Here is a 21164-nt window from a genome sequence, read left to right on the forward strand (position 1 = left end):
TACTTTTGGCCGGGGCTGGGGGGAGCAGAGCGTGCCGTCAGGGTTGGCGTCCAGCTTGTGACTTGGCTCACCCGGAAGGTATTTATTTATTTTTCAGCAAAACATGTTGTAGGCTGAACAAAACTAATTACGCCAGAGCTGGAGGCTGCACTCTTCCCATTAATGCTCCGGCGTTTAAGTTGTTGCAGGGAGTCGAAACATAAAGGAGAAAGCTGCCAGTCCCGTGCCCCTAGTCCTCAGTGTGGGGCCCTGGGGTGTGATGCTGCGTGGCATCAGCCCGCCTTGTTCTTCTGTGAGATGACAAGTTTCCAGCGTGGTTTCAGCCCGCAGCCGCTCGCTCCCCTCTACGCAGATGTTCGTGCGGTTTCGGGAGCAAAGCCAACTCCAACGTGATGCAGGGAGCCCCGTGTGCTGCGCGGTGCGAGGCAGTTCCACCAGCACTCAGGCTGCATGAGCTCTTTTGACACCTTCTGCTTCCATTGTCCTTCCCGAAAAAAAATGTGTATGCTTTAAGAGTGTTTGAGTCACCTTCCCTGGAGGGGTTTAAGGGACGGGTGGACGAGGTGCTGAGGGATATGGTTTAGCGTTTGATGGGAATGGTTGGACTCGATGATCCGGTGGGTCTCTTCCAACCTGGTGATTCTATGAGTCTATGAGTGTTGGGTGCACAGCGATGGCCTCAGTCCAAGCTCTAGCTCCCCGCTCCATCCCAGCCGTCCCAACAGACACCGACCATGCTCTGTTCTCTCCGGCATCACCCTTGTTTTAGCAGAAGTAAATCACGCCAGTGAAACACTGATAACAAGCATTTTGTGTCTCCACCTTGAGAAACTGGGTGGAAAACCTGGCAGTTTGCATCAACAGCCTGGGTGAAAATGCTCGTCGTTCTCCGGGACGGCTGTCCCCGCGTTCCTGGGCATCTCGGTCCCTGCTGTCATCAGAGCATCCCTGGAGAACACTTGGCATTTTCTGGAGGGGCAGGGAGGAACACCCGTCTCTGCATGGTGCTTCTAGTTCCGCTGGTGCTGGAATATGGTTCTGTCTCACGCGTTTGCAGGAGGAACGGTTAATACCCGGGGATGTTAGGGTGCTGTTTGCCCCAGGCACCCAGCTTCTGGTCCTGCCCAGCAATCCCAGCCCACGCAAACCAAACACCAGCCTTGCATGAGCGCCTGTAGCTGCTCTGCTCCGTGCGGGACCCTCCGCAGGACCCTGCAGTGATGCTCCCTGGCTGGATGCTGGTTATTGATGCCAATGCCAGGTGAAAACCCAGCCGTGCCGGGGCTTGGCGTGCCCAACTCGTGGTCCCTGGGCTGCAGTGTCTCAAAGTCCCTCCTGTCGCTGCCATCTCCTTGCCCTGGGCGCTCTGGGCTCTCACCAAAGCCCAGCGCAGTTCAGGTATGTTAATTTACTGACTTGACAAGGTGCGTAATGTTCGTCTCCCAGCTTCTAATTGGAAATAATTAGTTCTTTGTCAGCTCTGGGAAGTCCCGAGGAAGTGGTGCAGACCCAGACAAAGGCAGCTGTGCTGGTGGAGAGCAGGAGGAGACCAGGCTGCGGCCAGGAGAAGACTTTGCGGAGCGCAGTGTGTTCAGCCTGTCTGAGGGCATCTCTCTTTGCCGAAGAAGGGCTGCGTAACAGCCGAGTCTTATGGTTTCATTAATCAAAGACACTTCCACTGCCCCTTTACAGCAACACAACTGCTGCGGCTGTCCCTCGCTGACAGCTCCCTAATTCATCTTCCCCAGGAAGGCAGGAGGACCTGCTGCCATGCTCCGTTCGCGCCACGGAGGCTGCAGCCACCACGCGTTTTCGGTGTCGTGGATGTGTGTGTGTTAGAGGTTCAACCCTGGCGCTTGGCAGGGTCTTAAGTGGAGACAAGTGTTATCCTTTGGCCCCTCACCTGCAAAACGTTCCGATCAAGCAGCGCAGGCTCTGCAGGTTGTTAGCCTTCATCCCGAGGTGGGAAATGGAAATTGGTGGTGTGGCATGTGCAATAGGTTCTTAAAAAGAGGACTCTGAGTAGCTCTCACCGTGGCTCTGGCAGGTTGGTCCCTTTGCATCCTTTCCAGACTTTCCAAGCCCAGCTGGCAAGGGAACCCCGGTCTGGTGAGACCCCTGGCCGGGCTCCTGCACGCGCTGCTGCAGAGGGAAAACACTTGGGGTTCTTCCCCTGCCCTGACTGAGGGAGGGATCTGTGCTTGTGCCCAAAATATGGGTGTAACGCCCAGTCGTGCACCTGCAGGTCACATCCCTGGAGCCCCGCAGCCTGGAGCAGCCCTGCTGCAGCACACGGAGCTGGGGGCAGCCTTAATTCTAGCCACAAAACCACAACATTTTGGAGTTGCTAGTAATAAGAAAGTATTTTCATCAAAGCTCTTTATTCATCTGTGTGCTGACATCTGGAGAGCGGAGATAGATATTTTCCTTAAGACTGTATTTCCAAGCCATGAGCTCTTCCCTGGCTGTTAATTAATCCTTTGTAGTTTAGCGACTGATGAAATCATGACTCTATGAAATTTTAATCCTTGTGCTGTATAGGCACAGCCGACATTATCAGAGGACCCCAGGTGTGTGCTTGAAATTAGTTTGTTGAATCTCTTGCATATTTGATTACATTATAAAACTCCTCGGGATCTGGGCCACTCGCTGGAAAGACGGTGTTTGCCTCTAATTTGTGCCCATTCCTGGCTGCAATTCCCAGCTGGGCTGGTGGGAGCAGGGGCTGCAAACAGGGATGCGCCAGGGATGGGGGCATCGTCACCATCATCTCTGTAATGAGGTGAGGGGCAGCAGGCACGTGGCTCCCTGCTGGGAGCTTCTGCTGTGGATTTATTTCATCCAGCACGAGGGACCCAAAGGAGCTGGCAGGGAGGAAAGGCAGGAAGGGCAATATGTGCATCCTGCAAGGAGTAGGCACGGCAGGAGAAATGGGATTGGGACGCTCGGGAGAAGTGGGTGCTGTGCAAAACTAGCTGGGAAAAGAAAGCTGAGCATAGTGCCGATGTGAAGTCATCAAGGGGGACACAGGGATGTCCCCTCCTGCCCCAGGGAGGCTGCACCCGCTCCCTGAAGATGAGCTCGGCGCAGGGAAGTGGCTCCCAGGCTCAAGGCAGCTCATCCCTGTGGGTACCACCTGGTTTCAGACACGTGTCCAAGCTCGTCCCTGCAGCTGGGTCATTGGAAAGAGTGGAAATTTTAAAAATCCCCTTGTCGTAAAATTGTCCCCCTTGTGCAAGTTCTTTGCTCCAGCATCTTCTCTTTCCCCTGTTCCCTGCTTTTGGCTCCCTGGGGACTTTTGCTGTCTTTGCTCCAGCATCTTCTCTTTTCCCTATTCCCTGCTTTTGGCTCCCTGGGGACTTTTGCTGTCTCCTCATGGCTCGAGGAGCTGCAGGGACGATGCTGCCTGGACCACTCCATGACCCTTTCCAGCGCCTCCTCGCAGAGGATGCTGTGCCAAGCGCTTTCCCTGTGTCCTACCCGGATGGGATGAGCGGCCACGGCTGGTGCTTTGCTCCTTGCGGACGATGCTGGCACCCCAGCCACACACGTGCTGCTAAGGAAACCAGATGATGAATGTATTTTTAAACTTGGAATCCATGAACCACTTATTATTTCTGAATTAGGAATCAAAACATCTGAATAATCGCGCTGCCGCTGCGGCAGATGTGCTCGGCTAAGGTCACTCGGCTTTTTTGTCACAATGCCGTATTATTTTTAAGGATAAGCTCCCTGCGCTCCACCTGACACCCATCCACATTCATCCCATCCAGCGTGAGCCCCTGGACCCCCTTGCTCGAATGGGCAAAGACAGAAGGTGCCGCGGATGAAGTGCACAAAGGGAGCTCCTGGGGGGAGGCTCTGTCCGGGGAAATCGCATGCAATAACGATTATTGAATGAATAACAGTGACCTGAGCCCAGGGCACTTGAATAAATTATAAATAATAGTCATGATCTTTATGCAGCCCGGTTTGCTGTGGCCGGTTCCTCTCTTCGCAGCCCGTGGGCCTGGAAGCGCGTGATGCTCTGGGGAGGCTGTTGGGAGCGGCCAGTGGGAGCTGCTGCCCTTGGGCAGCCGTTAGTGGTGTTTGTTTATGGTCTAAAAAAAGAAGTAAAGTGAGCTTTTGGCATTTTGTGCTTGGTTTTTATGTAAGGTGAAGGATCCTTTCCTCAGCTTTGGGGCGAAGGGGAAGCGTTGGCATCGTGATGAAATGATGTCACAGCACCGCATCTTGTTTAAGCTCATGAATTGGCTCATGGTAAATATAAATATTGTACAGACGGGGAGTTTTAGTGCTCTCTATTGATGGCTGTCCCCTCCCTCCTCTCAGAAATAGTAAAATCTTTATTTCCAGCTCCTGTAAGATTTATTTAATTTTTTTTTTTCGGAGCAGTGGTGGTTTGAGGGCAGTTTGTTTATTTTTTTTTTCCCCCTACTTAATTTATTAAACCGAAAGGAAGGTCTCGGCTCCCTTCCCCCTTCCCCGTGCCCTTAATAGCTCTCCCTGCTATTTTAATCCGCTGGGCTGGGAGCTGGGGGCCGAGCGGTGGCTGCGCGGGAGCCGAGCCTCCCCTGCCCCACGTCCCGCGCCGACACCGAGCGTCGTAAATAACCGTGTCGGGGGAAATCACCCATTGCTCCGCGCGGATGTTCAGCTCTTATCAGAGGATGTCGAGCGCGGGGTGTGCAGGCAGCTCATAGAATCATAGAATAACCAGGTTGGAAGAGACCCACCGGATCATCGAGTCCAACCATTCCCATCAATCACTAAACCATGTCCCTCAGCACCTCGTCCACCCGTCCCTTAAACCCCTCCAGGGAAGGTGACTCAACCTCCTCCCTGGGCAGCCTCTGCCAGTGCCCAATGACCCTTTCTGCGAAAATTTTTTTCCTAATGTCCAGCCTGAACCTGCCCTGGTGGAGCTTGAGGCTCGCTGCCCGCTGACCTTGGGCTTCCCGCGAGATGCGGCACCGCCGGTTGGATCTTGATAAAATAGAGCAGGGGATGAATTGATTTTCATATCGATTCACCCGGACGCGGGTGAGAATTGGGCGGTGGGGAGGATTTGGGTGAATTCTCTAGCCTGGTTGTGTTGGGGATGCGAAGCCGCGCTGGCCTCAGTTTACCTGCCCGGCGCTTGGTGCCGCGCACCGGCCGGCAGCCGCCCCTCCGGCGGGCACCGCAGTTACAGCTCGGTATAAATAAAATCAGAAGGCTCCTATAAAACTCTGTTATTGCTGCGGCACAAAGTTAGAACCGCTTGAGGTTTCTGCTCCCTGGCTCTCGCGCACGGCAATGAATATTTTATAGGAAAGGAAATACTTAGCGTCTGAAGCTTTTTATAGCGCTGCTGTTCCCGCGGGTGGTAACCTGCCCCTCGCCCTCCACGCCCACGCTCAGGGGCTGAGCCCGGCATCTTCTGGTTCTACGTCCCTGGAAAGTGCGGTGGGATGGGATGAAGCACAGTGGGATGGGGTGGAACACGGCACAATGGGGTGGAGAAGAGGAGGCTGAGGGGAGACCTCATCGCTCTCTCCAACTCCCTGAAAGGAGGTTGTGGAGAGGAGGGAGCTGGGCTCTTCTCCCAAGGGACAGGGGACAGGACGAGAGGGAATGGCCTCAAGCTCCACCAGGGGAGGGTCAGGCTGGACATTAGGAAGAAATTTTTCAGGGAAAGGGTCATTGGGCAGTGGCAGAGGCTGCCCAGGGAGGGGGTTGAGTCCCCTTCCCTGGAGGGGTTTAAGGGACGGGTGGATGAGGTGCTGAGGGACATGGGTTAGTGATTGATGGGAATGGTTGGACTCGATGATCCAGTGGGTCTCTTCCAACCTGGTGATTCTATGATTCTATGAAACGCAGCAGGACAGAGTGGGACACAGTGGGACGAGAGTCTCAACCTGTTGCATGGGCATCAGGAGATGCAAGCAAACCTTCTGCAAAATTCCCAAGGACTGATTTCTGTCTGCTCCTTTCACTTGCAAGTCGGTGCAAGGCTCTCTGTGTTGCGTTAAGGCGTATTTTTGTCTCGCTTTTAACTTATATGGACTCTGAGGTTTTGCATACGTCACGCCAGCCTTGGGATCCTCCCGCTGTGTTTGAACTGGTTGCCAAAACGTGGATCAGGAGGGATGTGGGCAGTGACGTGCAAACCTCCAAAGGCGGTTGGCATTGATCTCTCCAGGCTGGGCTGCGTGGCAGCGGTGTGGAGCTGCACATTCCCACGTGGGAAGTGCTCTGCTCCAGGCTTTGCCTCGAAATTCTCCTCTTCAACAGGTATCAAGCAAAGCTCTGCCACGCTAGAGCCTTTCCCTGGCAATGAGGGGGTTTGCCTTTCCGCGGTCGCCCTGCCAAGCTGCGCCCCAGCCCGGAGATGACAAAGTGCCCTTTAGTTAATTGCAGAACGGATCGCCTGGAGTTAAAAGTTCTGATTTATACGACTGTGGCTCTAACTGCTCAATAACACGGGCCCGTAATCTACTTTCATTTCAAACAGAAGGGTGATTTATGGGGCAGCATGCCGCTTTAGCTCAGAAATGAGGTGTTCAACATATGCTCTGTTGACATAAATTTGGAATTTATCGCTCCTGTCAAAACTGCCTGTTGGACAAAGGTGCGCATTAAGGCAATAAGTGGCTCAGAATAGTTTTCTGTCAAATTTCGTAACCATTGTGTTCACTCTGTTTGAGGGGAAAAAAATACACTCTTAAAAGTAATCAAACGGCCAAAAGCCATGTGTCTTGTTTGGTGCGGAGCGGAGGGGGTCTCCTCTCCGCTTCCCAAAAGGGCAGTGAGGAGGGGCCAGGACACCAGAGCACCTTAAATAAAAGTAGGAGAAGGTGGGATTGTGCAGGTTTTCAAGCAGGCAGGGCAGGAGTTTGCTGGCAGCATCACGAGCCACTTACAATGGTGCTTAGGTGCCAGGGTTGTACTGGTACCTGCACCCCGGGATGCTCCACTGAGCCCCTGCATCCACGGAGCAGGAGCGGGTAGCAGCGTTTGCCACCGATCCTGGCCTTTTCACACAAAGCACCCTGTGGGGAAAACTCATAATTTTTACACCGCGCGGTCTCGCTGGAGTCGCCGTCCCTTTGAAGTGCTTTTGGAGGGGCATTTACAGGCCTTTTTAATTACCGGCAGCTTGCGAGGGGCCAGCCTCCCGCCTGGCTTTTGTTTGCTGGTGCTGGGTGGGGAGGGGGTATCGCCCCATGGTTGGTTTATATCCTGCCTGGACAACCCTTCGCCAAACCTCCCCATCAGCCCACGCTCAAGAAGTTCAATCCTGGCCCTTGGGTGCCCCACGAGCATCCTCGTAGCCCTGGCAAACTTCTGCACCAGAGCATCCTCCAGGAAAAAACTCACAACCTGGAGGCTTCGATTTGCTTCATGTTTCTGTGTGCCTCGAGCATTGCATCGGGAAGGAATTGCAGAGGAAAACTGTCTTCTTTTTTTTTTTTTTTAAGAGGCACTTTTCTTAATTGCCGCTGCTTTCCATCCAACAAGAATCTTCTTGGCTGAGTTGCTTGTAAGGACCTTGCAGGAGAAAAGAATTACGTGGTATGTGGTTTTAGCATCAGGTTGGAATAATAATGCAGTTTATTCTTTTACATTCAAGTTTGGGCAGCATCACTGGGCAACGCTGTATTTTATCATCTTTAACTTCTCCCCCTCTTTCTAGAGGCACAACTTCAGAAGCACATATTGATCTTTCCCCTCAGATCTTAACAGCCCGAGCAGCCGTAATACCTTGCTTACATCTGCCAGGTTTTTGTGCCGTTTTGCAACATCTCCTTAATCCGGCGAGCAGAAATAGAACATTTCAATCATATTTTGCTACCAGGAAACCGAGCAGATAAAGCGCTTTAAGACCTTGTTGAAAGGGACTGTGCAAGATGGCAAGCGATAAGATCGTCCTATAAGCAGGTGCCGAATGGAAAACTTTTGTTGCTGCGGAAATTTGTTGATAGAGATATTGCAAATAAATTACTCAGTGAGCATCCCGGTGCGCTAAAACAACGAGGAGGTTACGCAGCAAGGGGAAATCACAGTCCGTGAGTTGGATGGAGATGTCGGTTTTCAGGACCAGTGAGAACAGAGGCTCATTGCTCCTTCTCCCTTGCTCCCATTTCTTCCAATAGGAAGAAATTTTTCATGGAAAGGGTCATTGGGCACTGTCCGAGGCTGCCCAGGGAGGGGGTTGAGTCACCTTCCCTGGAGGGGTTTAAGGGACGGGTGGACGAGGCGCTGAGGGACATGGGTTAGTGATTGATGGGAATGGTTGGATTCGATGATCCGGTGGGTCTCTTCCAACCTGGTGATTCTATGATTCTATGTTTTCCCCTCTCCCTGCTGGGGAAGGTGGGAGAGGGAATCGTATCTCCACACTCATTTCTCATTGTCCATCTCGCCATCATGGGGGCAGGAATAGATTGCTGTGCCTGGGAAGGCGATTGCGATTGCATAGAATCATGGAATGGGTTGGAAGGGACCTCGGAGCCCATCCAGTCCCATTCCCTGCCCTGGGCAGGGACACCTCCCACTGGATCAGGGGCTCCAAGCCCCATCCAGCCTGGCCTTGAACCCCTCCAGGGATGGGGCAGCCACCCCTGCTCTGGGCAACCTGGGCCAGGGCCTCCCCACCCTCTCAGAGAAACATTTCTTCTTAAGATCTCATCTCAATCTTCCCTCTTTCAGCTCAAAACTGTTCCCCTCGTCCTATCCCTGCCCTTCCTGATCAAGAGCAGGAATTTCACCTGGATTGCCCTGACTTTTGGGGCTCCATGCTGGGAGCGAGGTTGTATTTGCTGTTATTTCTATAGGCTTGGGTGATGCAGAGAAAGGAAGCCTGTTTGGTTTCTGCTGTGCTTCCTGACGCTTGCTTTAAAATAACCAAAAAATCCCAAGTTTCACTCGCGCTAATTAACCAAACACACTTCAATTCGCTGGAAAAGGGCGTCCTGGCCTCCAAGAAGCGAGTGCTGCAATGCTGGCACAGAGGATTCCACACTTTTCCTACCGAAGGGGTTTAAACCCTGCACTGAGTGCAGAACGGAGCTCAGCCCAAGGCAGGGAGGTGTGACAGGCACGTCCCTAATTAAAAATGCAAAATGAGAAGGTTGTCACTTATTTAGCTGACTTCTTGGCAGCACGAGTCTGTCAGGAGGCTGGTGTGTTATTTATTTTTGCAAGGCGGATAAATCCTTTGGATTGTAAACCTTCTTGGCCTGAATTCGTGCATGACTCTTAATCCTCCGCTATGACACAGTGAATTCAGGACAAGCCTGATTAATAATTACATTATACAGCAAAGTGGAGAGTTGAAACCAACTCCTGCTCTTTTCCTCTCCGCTCCATAGCGGTTGCTCACTGCAGACATCACGAGGTCCCCTCTGTGGTCCAGCAGCTTTGTTGCCGTTCAGCATCCCTGCAAAGCGGGATACGGGACGGGATGCAGGGCCGGCTGCATCCAAGGGAGCTGGACTTTGTGCATCAAGGGGAACCTTTGAGGCTCCAAACCCTCTGCAGCTGCAAGAGATGCTCTGGCTGGGGCTTGGTTAAGCAACATCTTCGCGTTGGTGGCAGGAAATAAAGCTTCTGCAAAGCCACATCTCCCCGCAGCCCAGCCCATGCGAGTGGTCCTTGCAGCACGGCATGTCCAGGGCTGAGCGCTCCCGCGGGAGCAGCGAAGGGAGGGGGAGGTCGATCCAGCCCTGGACAAGCCCGCTTCTGTTTTGTCTTTGGCAATAAGGCAATAAAAATACGCTCGTCTTGTTGCAGAGTGATGATAAATGGTGGATGCGATCAGAGGTCGGCACACAGCGATGTGCTGTGTTACTCCTCGAACACATACAAATGCTTCTCTGTTTACAGCATCCGATTTTGAAACGTTGCACGTGCTCCTGTCGCGAGCCCGTCGGTACAAATGGCTCACATGAACCGAGGTGTGGCTGGCGGGCAGCAGCCAGCGCGCTTGGCTGGAAGCGTTTGGGACTTGGGGGCTTGTTATCAGTGCTGCTGTCGAGCAGAGGGCTGGGTTGTTTTGCAAAAGCATCCATTTATCACCAGCTGACGTGGTGAAATAAAGCAACAAGTGCCCATTCCAGGCATTTCGGGTGCTGCGTGATGTCCTTCCACGTGCTTGGAGCAGTGGTGGCTCTTTGGGATGAGCCTTGGGATGCTCCCATAAGTTGGGGGGGAAATGGGTTTGGAAGGGGTCGCCCTTGGGTGGCAGCGACAGCTCGAGGAGTGAGATCATAGAATCATAGAATTACCAGGTTGGAAGAGACCCACTGGATCACCGAGTCCAACCATTCCCATCAATCACTAAACCATGTCCCTCAGCACCTCGTCCACCCGTCCCTTAAACCCCTCCAGGGAAGGGGACTCAACCCCCTCCCTGGGCAGACTCTGCCAGTGCCCAATGACCCTTTCTGTGAAATTTTTTTTCATAATGTTCAGCCTGAACCTCCCCTGGCAGAGCTTGAGGCCATTCCCTCTCGTCCTGTCCCCTGTCCCTTGGGAGAAGAGCCCAGCTCCCTCCTCTCCACAACCTCCTTTCAGGTAGGTGGAGGTTGGGTGGTCGTCGTCGTAGCCTTGGACAACGCTCCTGTCCAGGTCAGTGCAAATGCTGCCTGCTCAAGGTTATCTTATTTGATAGGGAGCTCTTGTCTGCTGCGGGTCCTTTGCTACCTGAAGACAGAACGTCAACACCTCCACGGCAAAGAGAGGGAAACAACATGGGTTTGGCTGTTGTGGCCAAGCCCGGCACCCGCTGCCCATGATGGCAAAGGTGGGGGAGATGCTGTGAGCGATACCCGAGCCCCACCCCTGCTCCCCAGGGTTCTGAGGATGCTCAGCACCGGGGTGTGATGCAGGATGGGCGATGCGGCTCTGTCGCTGCAGCCGGGGGGTTGCGCAAGCTCAGGCTCTGCCTCGTGGGGCCAGGAAATGGCAAGTGCCATGTTTCCTGTTTGTTCGCTGGTGGTGAGGGTTCTGCTTGTGATCTGTGTCACGCTGAATTTGGATGGAAATTGGGATTCAGTTAGAAACGCATATAAACAACCTCTTAAATTCTTTTTTTGGAGTACAGTCTCCCTTTCAAAAACACTTGCTGCGCGAGGAAGACCTTTGCCAACCCATACTTTGCATTAACTCCAGATTCAGTTTTATTTGGTTTATTAAAAGAATCCAACTGATAGCAAACATCAAACAGGAGAAGGTGATCTCGACAGCCCTGGGCTGTCCCACAGGACCTCCTGTCCATGCCCTTCTCACACCAGAACTGATTTGGGGCGATGCATCGGTTGCCTGAAATGTCAGCAGTTTCCAGGCATTGTCTTGGATAACCTTTCCCTGCACACAGGACTGACCCTTCTCTCTTCTCCCCTAGGAAGCTGCACAGCGGGATGAAGACTTACGGATGCGAACTGTGCGGGAAGCGGTTCCTGGACAGCTTGCGGCTGCGAATGCACTTACTGGCTCACTCAGGTGGGTTGGCAGGGATGCTCGGGGCGGGAGGGGGGGATGCTCTCCGTGCTCATCCAGGGATGCTGCAGCCTCTCATCCAGAGGCAATGCATGCGGCACCACTAGACCCTTCCCAGAACAGCACATAGCAAAGTTGTTCTCCAGTGCCCAGTAATTTGATTTATTTAAATTTTCTTTTTTTTGGAGTCTGTTTTCGAATTGGGGAAATATTTTCTGGGCTAAGCAGCTCAGAATAACAAACTCTACATACTGCATGGCTGCTTGGTGTCCGGCTCTGCTCGTAGCACGAGCGTCGCCTTCGCTTCGGCTCCTGTGAGCATCCTGGCATCATGTTCCTCGCGTACAGGCGCCCGCCGCAGTTTCATTAGCAAAACTGCTGCGGAATTAGGCATCCTCTGCCTAATGAATGTAACGAGCAGGTTCACATGTTGCAGGCCCTTTAATTAAATAGATAGGGAAGGACTGGAGCACTGCGCTGGTGGGAAGGCTTGTGCTCTGCAAGTCAATGTGGGCTGATGTTCCTGTTGGGTGTGCAGCCCCTCAGACAGCTGTGAATAAAATGCAGGTGGCCACCAGACCTCTTTGGTGGAATGCAGGTGGGAATCCCTGTCCCCCTCATTTGAGGGCAGATCACTTCAGGTGGCAGGTACCACAGGCAAAGCACTGCTTGGGGGGAGCTTCACGAGGAAGATATTTTATATTTTTTTTATATATTTGTATCTCTTTTCCCCCGTATGTTCATAATTCTGGGGCTCAGGATGCTGGTCCCCAGGATACTGGTCCTCATCCAACATTGGGGTGCAGGATGCTGGTTCCTGGGATGCCGGTCCTCATCCAACATTGGGGTGCAGGATGCTGGTCCCCAGGATCCTGGTCTTCATCCAACATTGGGGTGCAGGATGCTGGTCCCTGGGATGCTGGTCCCCCTCGGTATTGGGCTGGAGGCTGCTGGGACACAGGATGCTGGTCCTTCCCAGGACTGGAATGCAGGATACTGGTCCCCTCCCAGCTCTGGGGTGCAGGATGGTGGTGTCCTCTCCCAGTGCTGGGATGTGAAATACTGGTCCCCGGGATGCTCGTTTCCCCCGACACTGGGGTGCAGGATGTCTCCCCACAAATACTGTGGGGCAGGATGCTGGTTCCCCACCCGGTGCTGTTCCCTGGGATGCTGGTCCCCCCCCTCCAGTGCTGGCGCGCGCGGCTCGTGTTTATTATGGTCTCTTTGGCTCGTGGCCCGTCCCTGGCGGGTGGCCAGCTTTGTGGGTACAGTATGTACAGTGCGCGCCGAGCCAAGCTTGTCATCATGCAGGATTAATTATTTTTTTTTTTATTATTTTTTTTTCAACCCGGCGAGGGCGGGGAGCAGGGAGAGCTTTGCCCTGCTCTTGCAAACAGCCGCCGCGAATTCCAGCGCTGTTATTTATTAAAGCAAGAGACCTTTGCACCTCTCCCCTCGCCTCCCCCCCACCTTCACCAGCCTGGGATGCAACGAGGTTGTGCTGGAGCGCCTTGTTTTCGGTACATCAGCTCTCCGAAGGTGCTTGTCTTCGCATCCGTGTTTAATTGGGAGTTTGCCCCATGGGCAAGCATCGTGGTGGGATGGTTTGTGCCTCCCCCAGCACGCCCTCCCTCAGCAGCAAACACAAGGTTTAAGGGAGGTTGGCATCTCAAACATGTCCCCATCCAAGAGTTTATGGGATATCCCTCGTGGTGAAGGTGCATTTAAATTAAGGAACAAAGTGGGGACCAGCTCTAGGGGGGTTGAGGTCCCCCCCCGTGACATCACGGTGCTCGGCTGCTTTATCGCAGCAGCCTTGCAGGTGGAAGGTAAATATTCAGCCAAATGTTTACCCTCCAATATAAAGCGCAAATATAAAGCCCTTAATGCCGTGCAAAGCCCTTCCCTACGTGCTCCCCGACACCACCCGCTCCTGGCTGCAGTCACGCTTTCAAAAACCAGTAAAGACGATGTTAAGAGTTCCCCTCTCCCAGAAAAATGAAAGGAAAGGAGGTGAGAAGCCTGGCTGGTGGGAGATGTGGTTGAGCAGCACCATTATTTGCCCCGGGGAGGCTGATCCCAGCGATGCCATCACTCGCTTTGCGGGCATCCTCCCCACAGCTGGGCACACTGGCTCATGTCTTGGGGTGGTGGCTACCAAATATCCTGCCTGGATGGGGTTCCCCCCTGGAAAAGAGGGAGAAAAGCAGATTTCTGCCTTTCCCTGCTCTTGCTTCTTCATCCTGCGGGAGCCCCTGGTGTAGGGCACTCACAGCCTCCCAACCAGCAGCTTCCATCCCCACCCAAACGTGCTCTGGAAGCGGGAAGGGACACACCAAGGTCCTGTTGGGTGATGAGATGGGTTGTGCTGGGGGAGCAGGACCCGGCGTGGGCATGCGGAGGGTTCCTCGCATCCCAGCCCTCGCCTCCCCAAGCCCGTTTCCAGCAGCTCATCCCAACGCCGTGGCCTCTCCGCGGAGCGTCGCCCCTTCTCCCCATGGAGGTGATGGGGAGACGGTGGCTGTGTCCCCCTCGCCCCCGGCTGTCCCCACAGCAGCTCCTGGCCGCCTGCCCCCCCTCCCCGGCTGGCCGGCGTCCCGCGCTCGCTCCCGGCTGATGTCAGCGGCCCTGCCGGCAGGTCTGGATGTTCTGCCAGCGTTCCCGCGTTTATGATCATCCGCAGATGTGCATCCAAGAACACACTGTACCCACAGCAGAAATTAATGCAGGCTTGACTGCCGGCCAAGCCGCGCACACGGGGGAGAGGAAGAAAGAAAACAAAAACTGTTTAATGCTGTTTATAAATTATACACTGGCTGATGAAAAATACATTTCTCTGCCCCCCCCTCTCCCTCCCCATCCTCTCTGCCTCGAGAGCCTGAGCTGAGACCAGAAGAACATGGTTTGCTTTTTAGCTCCTGTTTTGGCTGGGTTCCTGGACCCAGCCGCTGGGTCGGAGCCAGCTCCTTTCTCCCCCCAGCCCTTACCTGATGTAATATATTTATTTTTTGCCGGCTCTCCCTGCTCCCCTCTGGGTGCCGCCCCTCGGTGCTGAGGGTGGGCTGCGCAGCGGGGTGCCAGCACCCCTCGCATTGCTGCGCTCCCCATCCCCAACACATCCCCCCGTGTCGCTACGGCTGAACAGCCGTGACCATCGCCGCCCACCCGCTTCCCCCAGCGTTTGCCAGGAGGGGAAACTTCCCAAAGTTCCCCCAAGGTCACGATGCTGGGGTGGCGAAGGGAATGAGGGGAGAGCCCCCATCGCACCCCATCCCTCTCCATCCCTCTCCATCCCTCTCCATCCCTCCCCATCGCTTCCCATCCCTCTCCATCGCTCCCCATCCCTCCCCATCGCTCCCCATCCCTCCCCATTGCTCCCCATCCCTCCCTGCGTGCTCGCCAGCCATTTAGGCAGCTTTTGCGGTTGGGTTGTGTTTTTTTTTTTTCTTTAATACCGCTAATGTTTATCATTTGCCCAACAGGCTTGACAGATTTTGTTTCCTGTCGAGCGGCGCGGCTGCGAAGCCCCCACCCGGTTGCCAAGGAGCCGCCTCCCGCACCGTCACGGGCTGATTTGGTATTCTGCGCGGCGCCCCGCCGCATTTCTGTATGCAAGACAAAGTGTTTTGATGGAGGACGATTGCAGGAGTGTCTGGAGGCTGTTTGGAGTTTTATGGGCTGTGCAGCGCACTCCGTGCTCGCTCGCTCGCCGCGCGGGGCTGCCAGCGATGGCAATGGGCTCTGTCGGTTTTTCCCTGCCGAGAGGAGCTCGCAGGGTGGAGGAAAAGGGGGAATTGTGGAAGGAATTGAGTGGTTTTTGCTCCTGAGCAAAAAAAACATGGATTTTTTTAAGCATGACTATAACCCGCTGTACCCATCGCCGTGCGGCGTGGGAGTCGGTGGTACCTTCTAGCAAAGGTTGGATGATGATGTTGGTGGCTCTCCCCACCATCCACGCCACCAGCCCTTGCTCCATAATTCCAGGTGCTTTCTCGGTCCTCTCTGGGGCAGCCTGTGCGATGCCGCTGGAGCATCCTCCTTGTGAGCTGAGGCTCACTCGAGGATGCTCGACCAGGAGAACCTGGGGCCCCCAGCGCTCCCCCTCCAAGCTGGGTCCCTCCTCACCTTCGAAACCCTTTGTGTCTCACATTCAGTCGTGGCCTTTTGATGGCATTTTAGGAAAAGGAGGAGGCAAAGCTGTTTCCCTCTCTACATCCAAGCTGCTCTGCAGCTCTTTTTGGCCCTTTTGGGTTTCTCTGATACGTGTTTTAGAGCAGAGATTTTCACGACTGTCTCCTCCACTTGTGTGAAACAAGGGAGAAGGGAAATAATAATAATAATAACAGCAATAATAAAAATCAAAAAGCAGCTTGATGTGGGCAAAAGAAGAAAACAAGAGAATGGGGTAGAGAACAGGCTAAATTTAAAATTGTAATTGGCTGACTTCCACAGGCTTGCGGGTGTTTTAATGACTCATAATAACTTCATTTAAAACCAGCTGAGCAGAAAATAGATTGGAGAGGAGCCTCAGGCCATTATGGATTTGGTTTTTTTTGACAAGCTCTGTTTTCGGCAGCCAGGAAGGCACTCGCGGAGGGCTCGGCTGCTTTGCTCTCCCCGAGTTGGTGGTCTGCCCAGCAGAGATTGTATAGAAACAGGGGCTGGCTCTTCTTTTTTTCCCTTCTTTTTTTTTTTTTTTCCCCCGCTGATTAAAAATAGATGCCTTGAGGTATTATTTTAGCATCACTGTGGTTTGGTGCTTTTTTTCTCTTTGCACTTTTGATGTGGTAAATGGAACATAAATAAAATTGTTTTTGAAATTACTGAATTAATTAGGTAGTAAAGCGACGACAGTGCATAAATTTACTCGGCAATTTTTTTTAATCCATATTTTCCCCCCTCTTCCACCTTCCTTCTTGACAATTACAGTCTGTTAATAATGTATAATCCCAAATTTTCATTAATCCCCTGTGCTGGGGAGGGTAGGGGAATAGATGTCACATCATACCAGCGGGGCCAGGGTGCTGAAACTGTGGTGGGGAAGGACCAGGGCGCTGGTGTTGCCAGCCCGTCCTCCCCCACCACTCTCATCCCTGGTGTGGCCGCAGGAAATCACTGATTCTTCTCCTCTACCCATTCTTCTCCTCCTCCAGAGATGCTCACGGCTCTTCTTTCCCCTTTTCCCCCTTTTTCCTGGACTGTGGTTGTATTTTCAGAGCATCCCTGTCCTCACAGCCTCTTGGACCCAGCCCCATCAGGTTTCTCTCTCAGGCGTGGTTGGTACATTGGGAAATCTGTTGGGAAATGGAAGAAGGTGTTTGCTGCGCCTGCTCGTTCCGCCGTGCTCGTTTGCGGGGAGAGGGGTGAGAAAGCCACGTTTTGAGTGGCCAAGGGGCTGCAGCCCCACAATGAAGCAGCAAAGCAGGCAAACGAGCCGTGTTCGTAGCCACTTTGGGGCCTTTTACTACTTCCTATCATCCAAAGTGCTAAAACTGGAGAGCCTGTTTCTCATCCCCAATAAAGTAATCAAAGAGAGTGGGTGTTGGGAGGGACTGTTGGGATGAGAGCAGCTAAAAGGAGATGGGCTCTGTCTTCAGGCCCATCTTGCTGAGCCTGGGTCGAGGGGAGGGAGCTGGCAGCCCCTGCGTGCACCCACCCGAGCTGAGCTCACAGGGATGCTTGCTTGGGATTCTCATGGTGATGCTCAAGGTGATACTTTTCAGGGATGCTCACTTGGGATTCTCATGGTGATGCTCGTGGCGATACTTTCCTGGGACGCTCACGGGGGTGCTCACCTGGGATTCTTATGGTGATGCTCATGGTGGTACTTCCCTGGGATGCTCGCAGGGGTGCTCACCTGGGTTTCTCATGGGAATGCTCACCCAGGATGTTCATCTGGGATTCTCATGGGAATGTTTGCCTGTGATGCTCACCATGACCCTTTCATGCATCCCCACCATGACCATTTTGAGCATCCAGTTTCCAAGTTTTGGACTCGATGATCTGGTGGGTTTCTTCCAACCTGGTTATTCTATGATTTATTGTAAACCCCAGCAGCGCTGCCCATCCCAGCAAGCACTGGGCTGTTCCCTCGCATTTCTTTTAGGGGAAATTAAATAAGCTCAGTCCTGCCCCTTCTCGTCGTTCTGCTTTGGGGCAGCGCTGACCTTGCCACGGGGGGGAGGCCAGGGCAGCGATGACTGTGCAGATAGCACTGGATGGAAAAAGCAGCAGCTCCTCATCCGTTCGCGCCAGCCTCTCACCGCAGGGACCTTTATTAGGCAGGAGCTATAAATTTCTTCACACGGATATAAATGTACGGCAGGGAGGTTGGTGCCGAGCGCGAGGCTCGCGCCGATACTTGGCAGCACGAGGAGTCCCGTCCCATCAGGAAGATCATCCCGAGATATCTATATCCTATAGGCAATACGAGGCCGCTGGCTAAAAATACCCTCCCCAAACTTGTGTGTATGTTCAGCGAGGCCAGTGCTTTCCATGGGTGTTGTTAAAGCACGAGGGAAAAGCGAGAGGGAGAGGAGAGAGCCCTGACCCAAGCTTTGGATGCTCTGCTTTCCAATGTGCCCTGCTCCCTTTAATAACAAACACCGAGCCGGGGTGGTTTTTTTTTTTCTGAGCCCTGTTATAATAAGCTCAGATGTTGGATGACATTTTTCCCAGTGACTCACATAGTAAAATTAACCTTGAACTATTTACATATTCAATCGCCGCCCTCCCTCCTCCTCCTCCTCCTCCCCTCTCCGCGAGCGTGTGTACATTACAGGAATCCTGGCTCTGGATCAGGTTTTGTTTTGCTGATGAGAAAAAAAAAAAAAAGAAGAGAGAGAGAGAAAAAAAAATTCCCCTGCCTGGAGTACACATCTACTTGAGGGAAAGAACACGCAGTCCTGGCCTTTGGAAATTGGCAGGCGGCGTGCTGTTCCCGCGCTGATAAGAGGTACTGGAGCGCCAGAGAAAAATGCCGGAGCTGTCAGAACAATGAGTACAGAGTACTCATTGTTCTGACAGCTCCGGCTTTTTTTGGGTCCGCTGTTTTGGTACACGCTGTGCTTCCTTATGTAAGCGAGCGCGCCCAGCTCCTCCCGGCATTCGCCCTGTTTATTTTCGCCTCGCCAGGAATTTTTTCTGTCCCCCCCCACCCCCAGCCAGATGCTGGACGCTGCTGCCGTTCCGCGCTGCGCAACGTGGGCTCCTGCGGCCCCTCTGGCCGTGCCCGCGCTCGGCTCTCGAAGGGCGCGTGGCACCAGGATGCATCCTTCCCCCTCGCCCTGCGTGGAAATGGGGGAAGAAAAGCAATGTTGAGGCTCTGGAGCGAGTCCAGAGAAGAGCAACGAAGCTGGGGAAGGGGCTGGAGAACAAGAGGGGCGGCTGAGAGAGCTGGGGGTGTTTAGGCTGGAGAAGAGGAGGCTGAGGGGAGACCTCATTGCTCTCTCCAACTCCCTGAAAGGAGGTTGTGGAGAGGAGGGAGCTGGGCTCTTCTCCCAGGGGACAGGGGACAGGACGAGAGGGAATGGCCTCAAGCTCCACCAGGGGAGGTTTAGGCAGAACATTAGGAAAAAAACTTACACGGAAAGGGTCATTGGTCCCTGGCAGAGGCTGCCCAGGGAGGGGGTTGAGTCACCTTCCCTGGAGGTGTGTAAGGGACAGGTGGATGAGGTGCTGAGGGACATGGTTTAGTGTTTGATAGGAATGGTTGGACTCATGATCCAGTGGGTCTCTTCCAACCTGGTTATTCTATGATTCTATGAAACTCCCCCTTTGGCACAACTCAGGCGCGTGGATGCAGCCACGGGGAGGGGGCAAGGACCTGTTGCTGTATCCTCCCGGCTCGTGCTCGGTGGCGGTGGGGCTGGAGGAGCTTCGAGTGGCGATGGAGAGTCATTGCCTTGGCAACTGCCGGCTGCGCATCACCCGCGCCAGCATGCCAGGCGGAGGGCAGCCCGTGGCCGCTGCCCTATCGATCCCCATCCCCTTGCCGCTCCGGCAGCTTCTCCCCATCCCGGGAGCTCTCGGTGCCCTTAGAGCCTCTCTCCTCTCCCTGCCGTGGGTGATGGGAAGGGGCCACCGGCAGCTCCCGCATCCGTGTCATGCTCCGCGTCCCCTTTCAGCTGCCCCACCGCCCTCCTCCCGTCACCCCACAGCCCTTTTTCCCCGTCCGTCTCCCTCCGGGATCAGCCATGTGGCCCGTGCACACTCGGGTTGTTTTGAATGCAAACTTGACATCGCGGCGAGGGCGGCGGAGAGCAACATATGCACAGTAAACAGGCAGACTGTCGTATTGATTAACAGATGAGACCTCTATTATCGATCAACGCTTGGCGAGAAAATTTATCACTTTTAATTTCGCCGCTGCCAAATATTTCTGCCTGCGAGCCAGCCGTTACCGAGACAATTTAAAGGCGAAGGAATTCTCTTTTTAATGCATCTCGTGCTACCTCCCTCTCTCCCTGTTGCCTTTCCTGGGCACCTTTCTCTCAATCCCAACCTGACACTGGGATGGGGGCTGGGAAGGGGGTAGGAGAGGTTGCCTGGACCCCTGGAAATGGGTGGCACGGCACACTGCACAGTGATGCCCTCGCCTTGAGGCTGCTCTGTCATGCTCAGCAGCTGAATCAAGCCTCGAAATCTAAGAAATGGGTCCGCAGCTGCGTCCCGGCAGTGGCGCTTTGGACGTGGTGTGTATCGTTAATCTGTTTTTATCTGGCAATTACTTATCTGCTGCTGGGCATCCTGTTTTTTCCCTCGCCTGAACTAGCGGCACATGTTGATAGTGATTTTCTAAACATTCCCTCCAGTACCACGCCTCTCTCCAGTAACCGAAGACACTTCCAAGCTCAGCCACATCTTTTGACCAGATGCATCCTCGGGTACCATCCTTGGGTACTGGCAACGGCAGCTGCGATGGGAGGGGGCAGGAAACCAATTGCAATTAGATGGGTTGCAATGCTAATGAAGCACATTGATGTTTAATGATTTTTTTTTTTAAAAAAAAGACCAAATATTTAATTTTTTTCCTGGCAAGCAGCTCGTTATGTGCAGAGAGTGGGATGCCGGGGTTACACCAGGCACTGCCCTTCGGGGCTGTAGGGGGATATAAACCATGAGACCCTCTCCATTGCACCAGTCTTGCGGTTTCAACAATACCGGTGGCCTCAGCGTTGTCCCCCTCTTCAGTTCAGGCAGGTGTCCCTCGAATAACCCTCCTCTTGCCTTTCTCTCCGCAGCGGGCGCCAAAGCCCTGGTCTGCGATCAGTGCGGCGCCCAGTTCTCGAAGGAAGACGCCCTGGAGACACACAGGCAGACGCACACCGGTACGTGGCCCTCCCTTTCCATCCTTCACTTAGGCACAAGTTTAATATTTAGGCTGCTTTCATAACCTCTTGCTCAAGGGGGAGGTTAACCCTTTGCCGTTCCCGCTTCTGCCCTGCCCAGATCTGTTCCTTGACTTAAGTTTAAGGTAAGTCGGCTGTGTTCTCTGCCAAACTCTTCATTGGAAGTGGTTTTGTACTTGTGTTCAAAGTTGTGTATGGCATTTGCGAGGGTGTTTGCTGCTCCTCATTTCAGTCTGGTTTTGCGGAGCGGTGCATTTGGTGGAAGGAGGAGTATGACCTGTGTCTTGGTTAAACTCGGCATCCTTGCACCACTTTCTGGTCACCCTCAGC

The 21164-nt window shown here is 53.7% G+C and overlaps 2 protein-coding genes across 6 annotated transcripts in view; one reads left to right on the forward strand and one right to left on the reverse strand.

The window, feature by feature from the left end:
• CENATAC (centrosomal AT-AC splicing factor) overlaps positions 1–21164 on the reverse strand; it is a 365184-nt gene that overhangs the window by 143108 nt on the left and 200912 nt on the right. The window lies entirely within an intron of this gene.
• ZBTB16 (zinc finger and BTB domain containing 16) overlaps positions 1–21164 on the forward strand; it is a 64613-nt gene that overhangs the window by 20785 nt on the left and 22664 nt on the right. For 3 of the 5 annotated variants that reach the window (XM_069876630.1, XM_069876631.1, XM_069876634.1), the window contains 2 exons: positions 11390–11487; positions 20727–20813. In XM_069876630.1, the coding sequence (XP_069732731.1) occupies positions 11390–11487; positions 20727–20813 (185 nt within the window). Of the gene's footprint in view, positions 1–11389; positions 11488–14966; positions 16333–20726; positions 20814–21164 lie in introns of those variants that run through there. The other 2 variants (XM_069876633.1, XM_069876632.1) reach the window with 2 other exon arrangements.

This window comes from Phaenicophaeus curvirostris, chromosome 25 (assembly GCF_032191515.1).
Source record: "Phaenicophaeus curvirostris isolate KB17595 chromosome 25, BPBGC_Pcur_1.0, whole genome shotgun sequence".
Taxonomy (NCBI): Eukaryota; Metazoa; Chordata; class Aves; order Cuculiformes; family Cuculidae; genus Phaenicophaeus; species Phaenicophaeus curvirostris.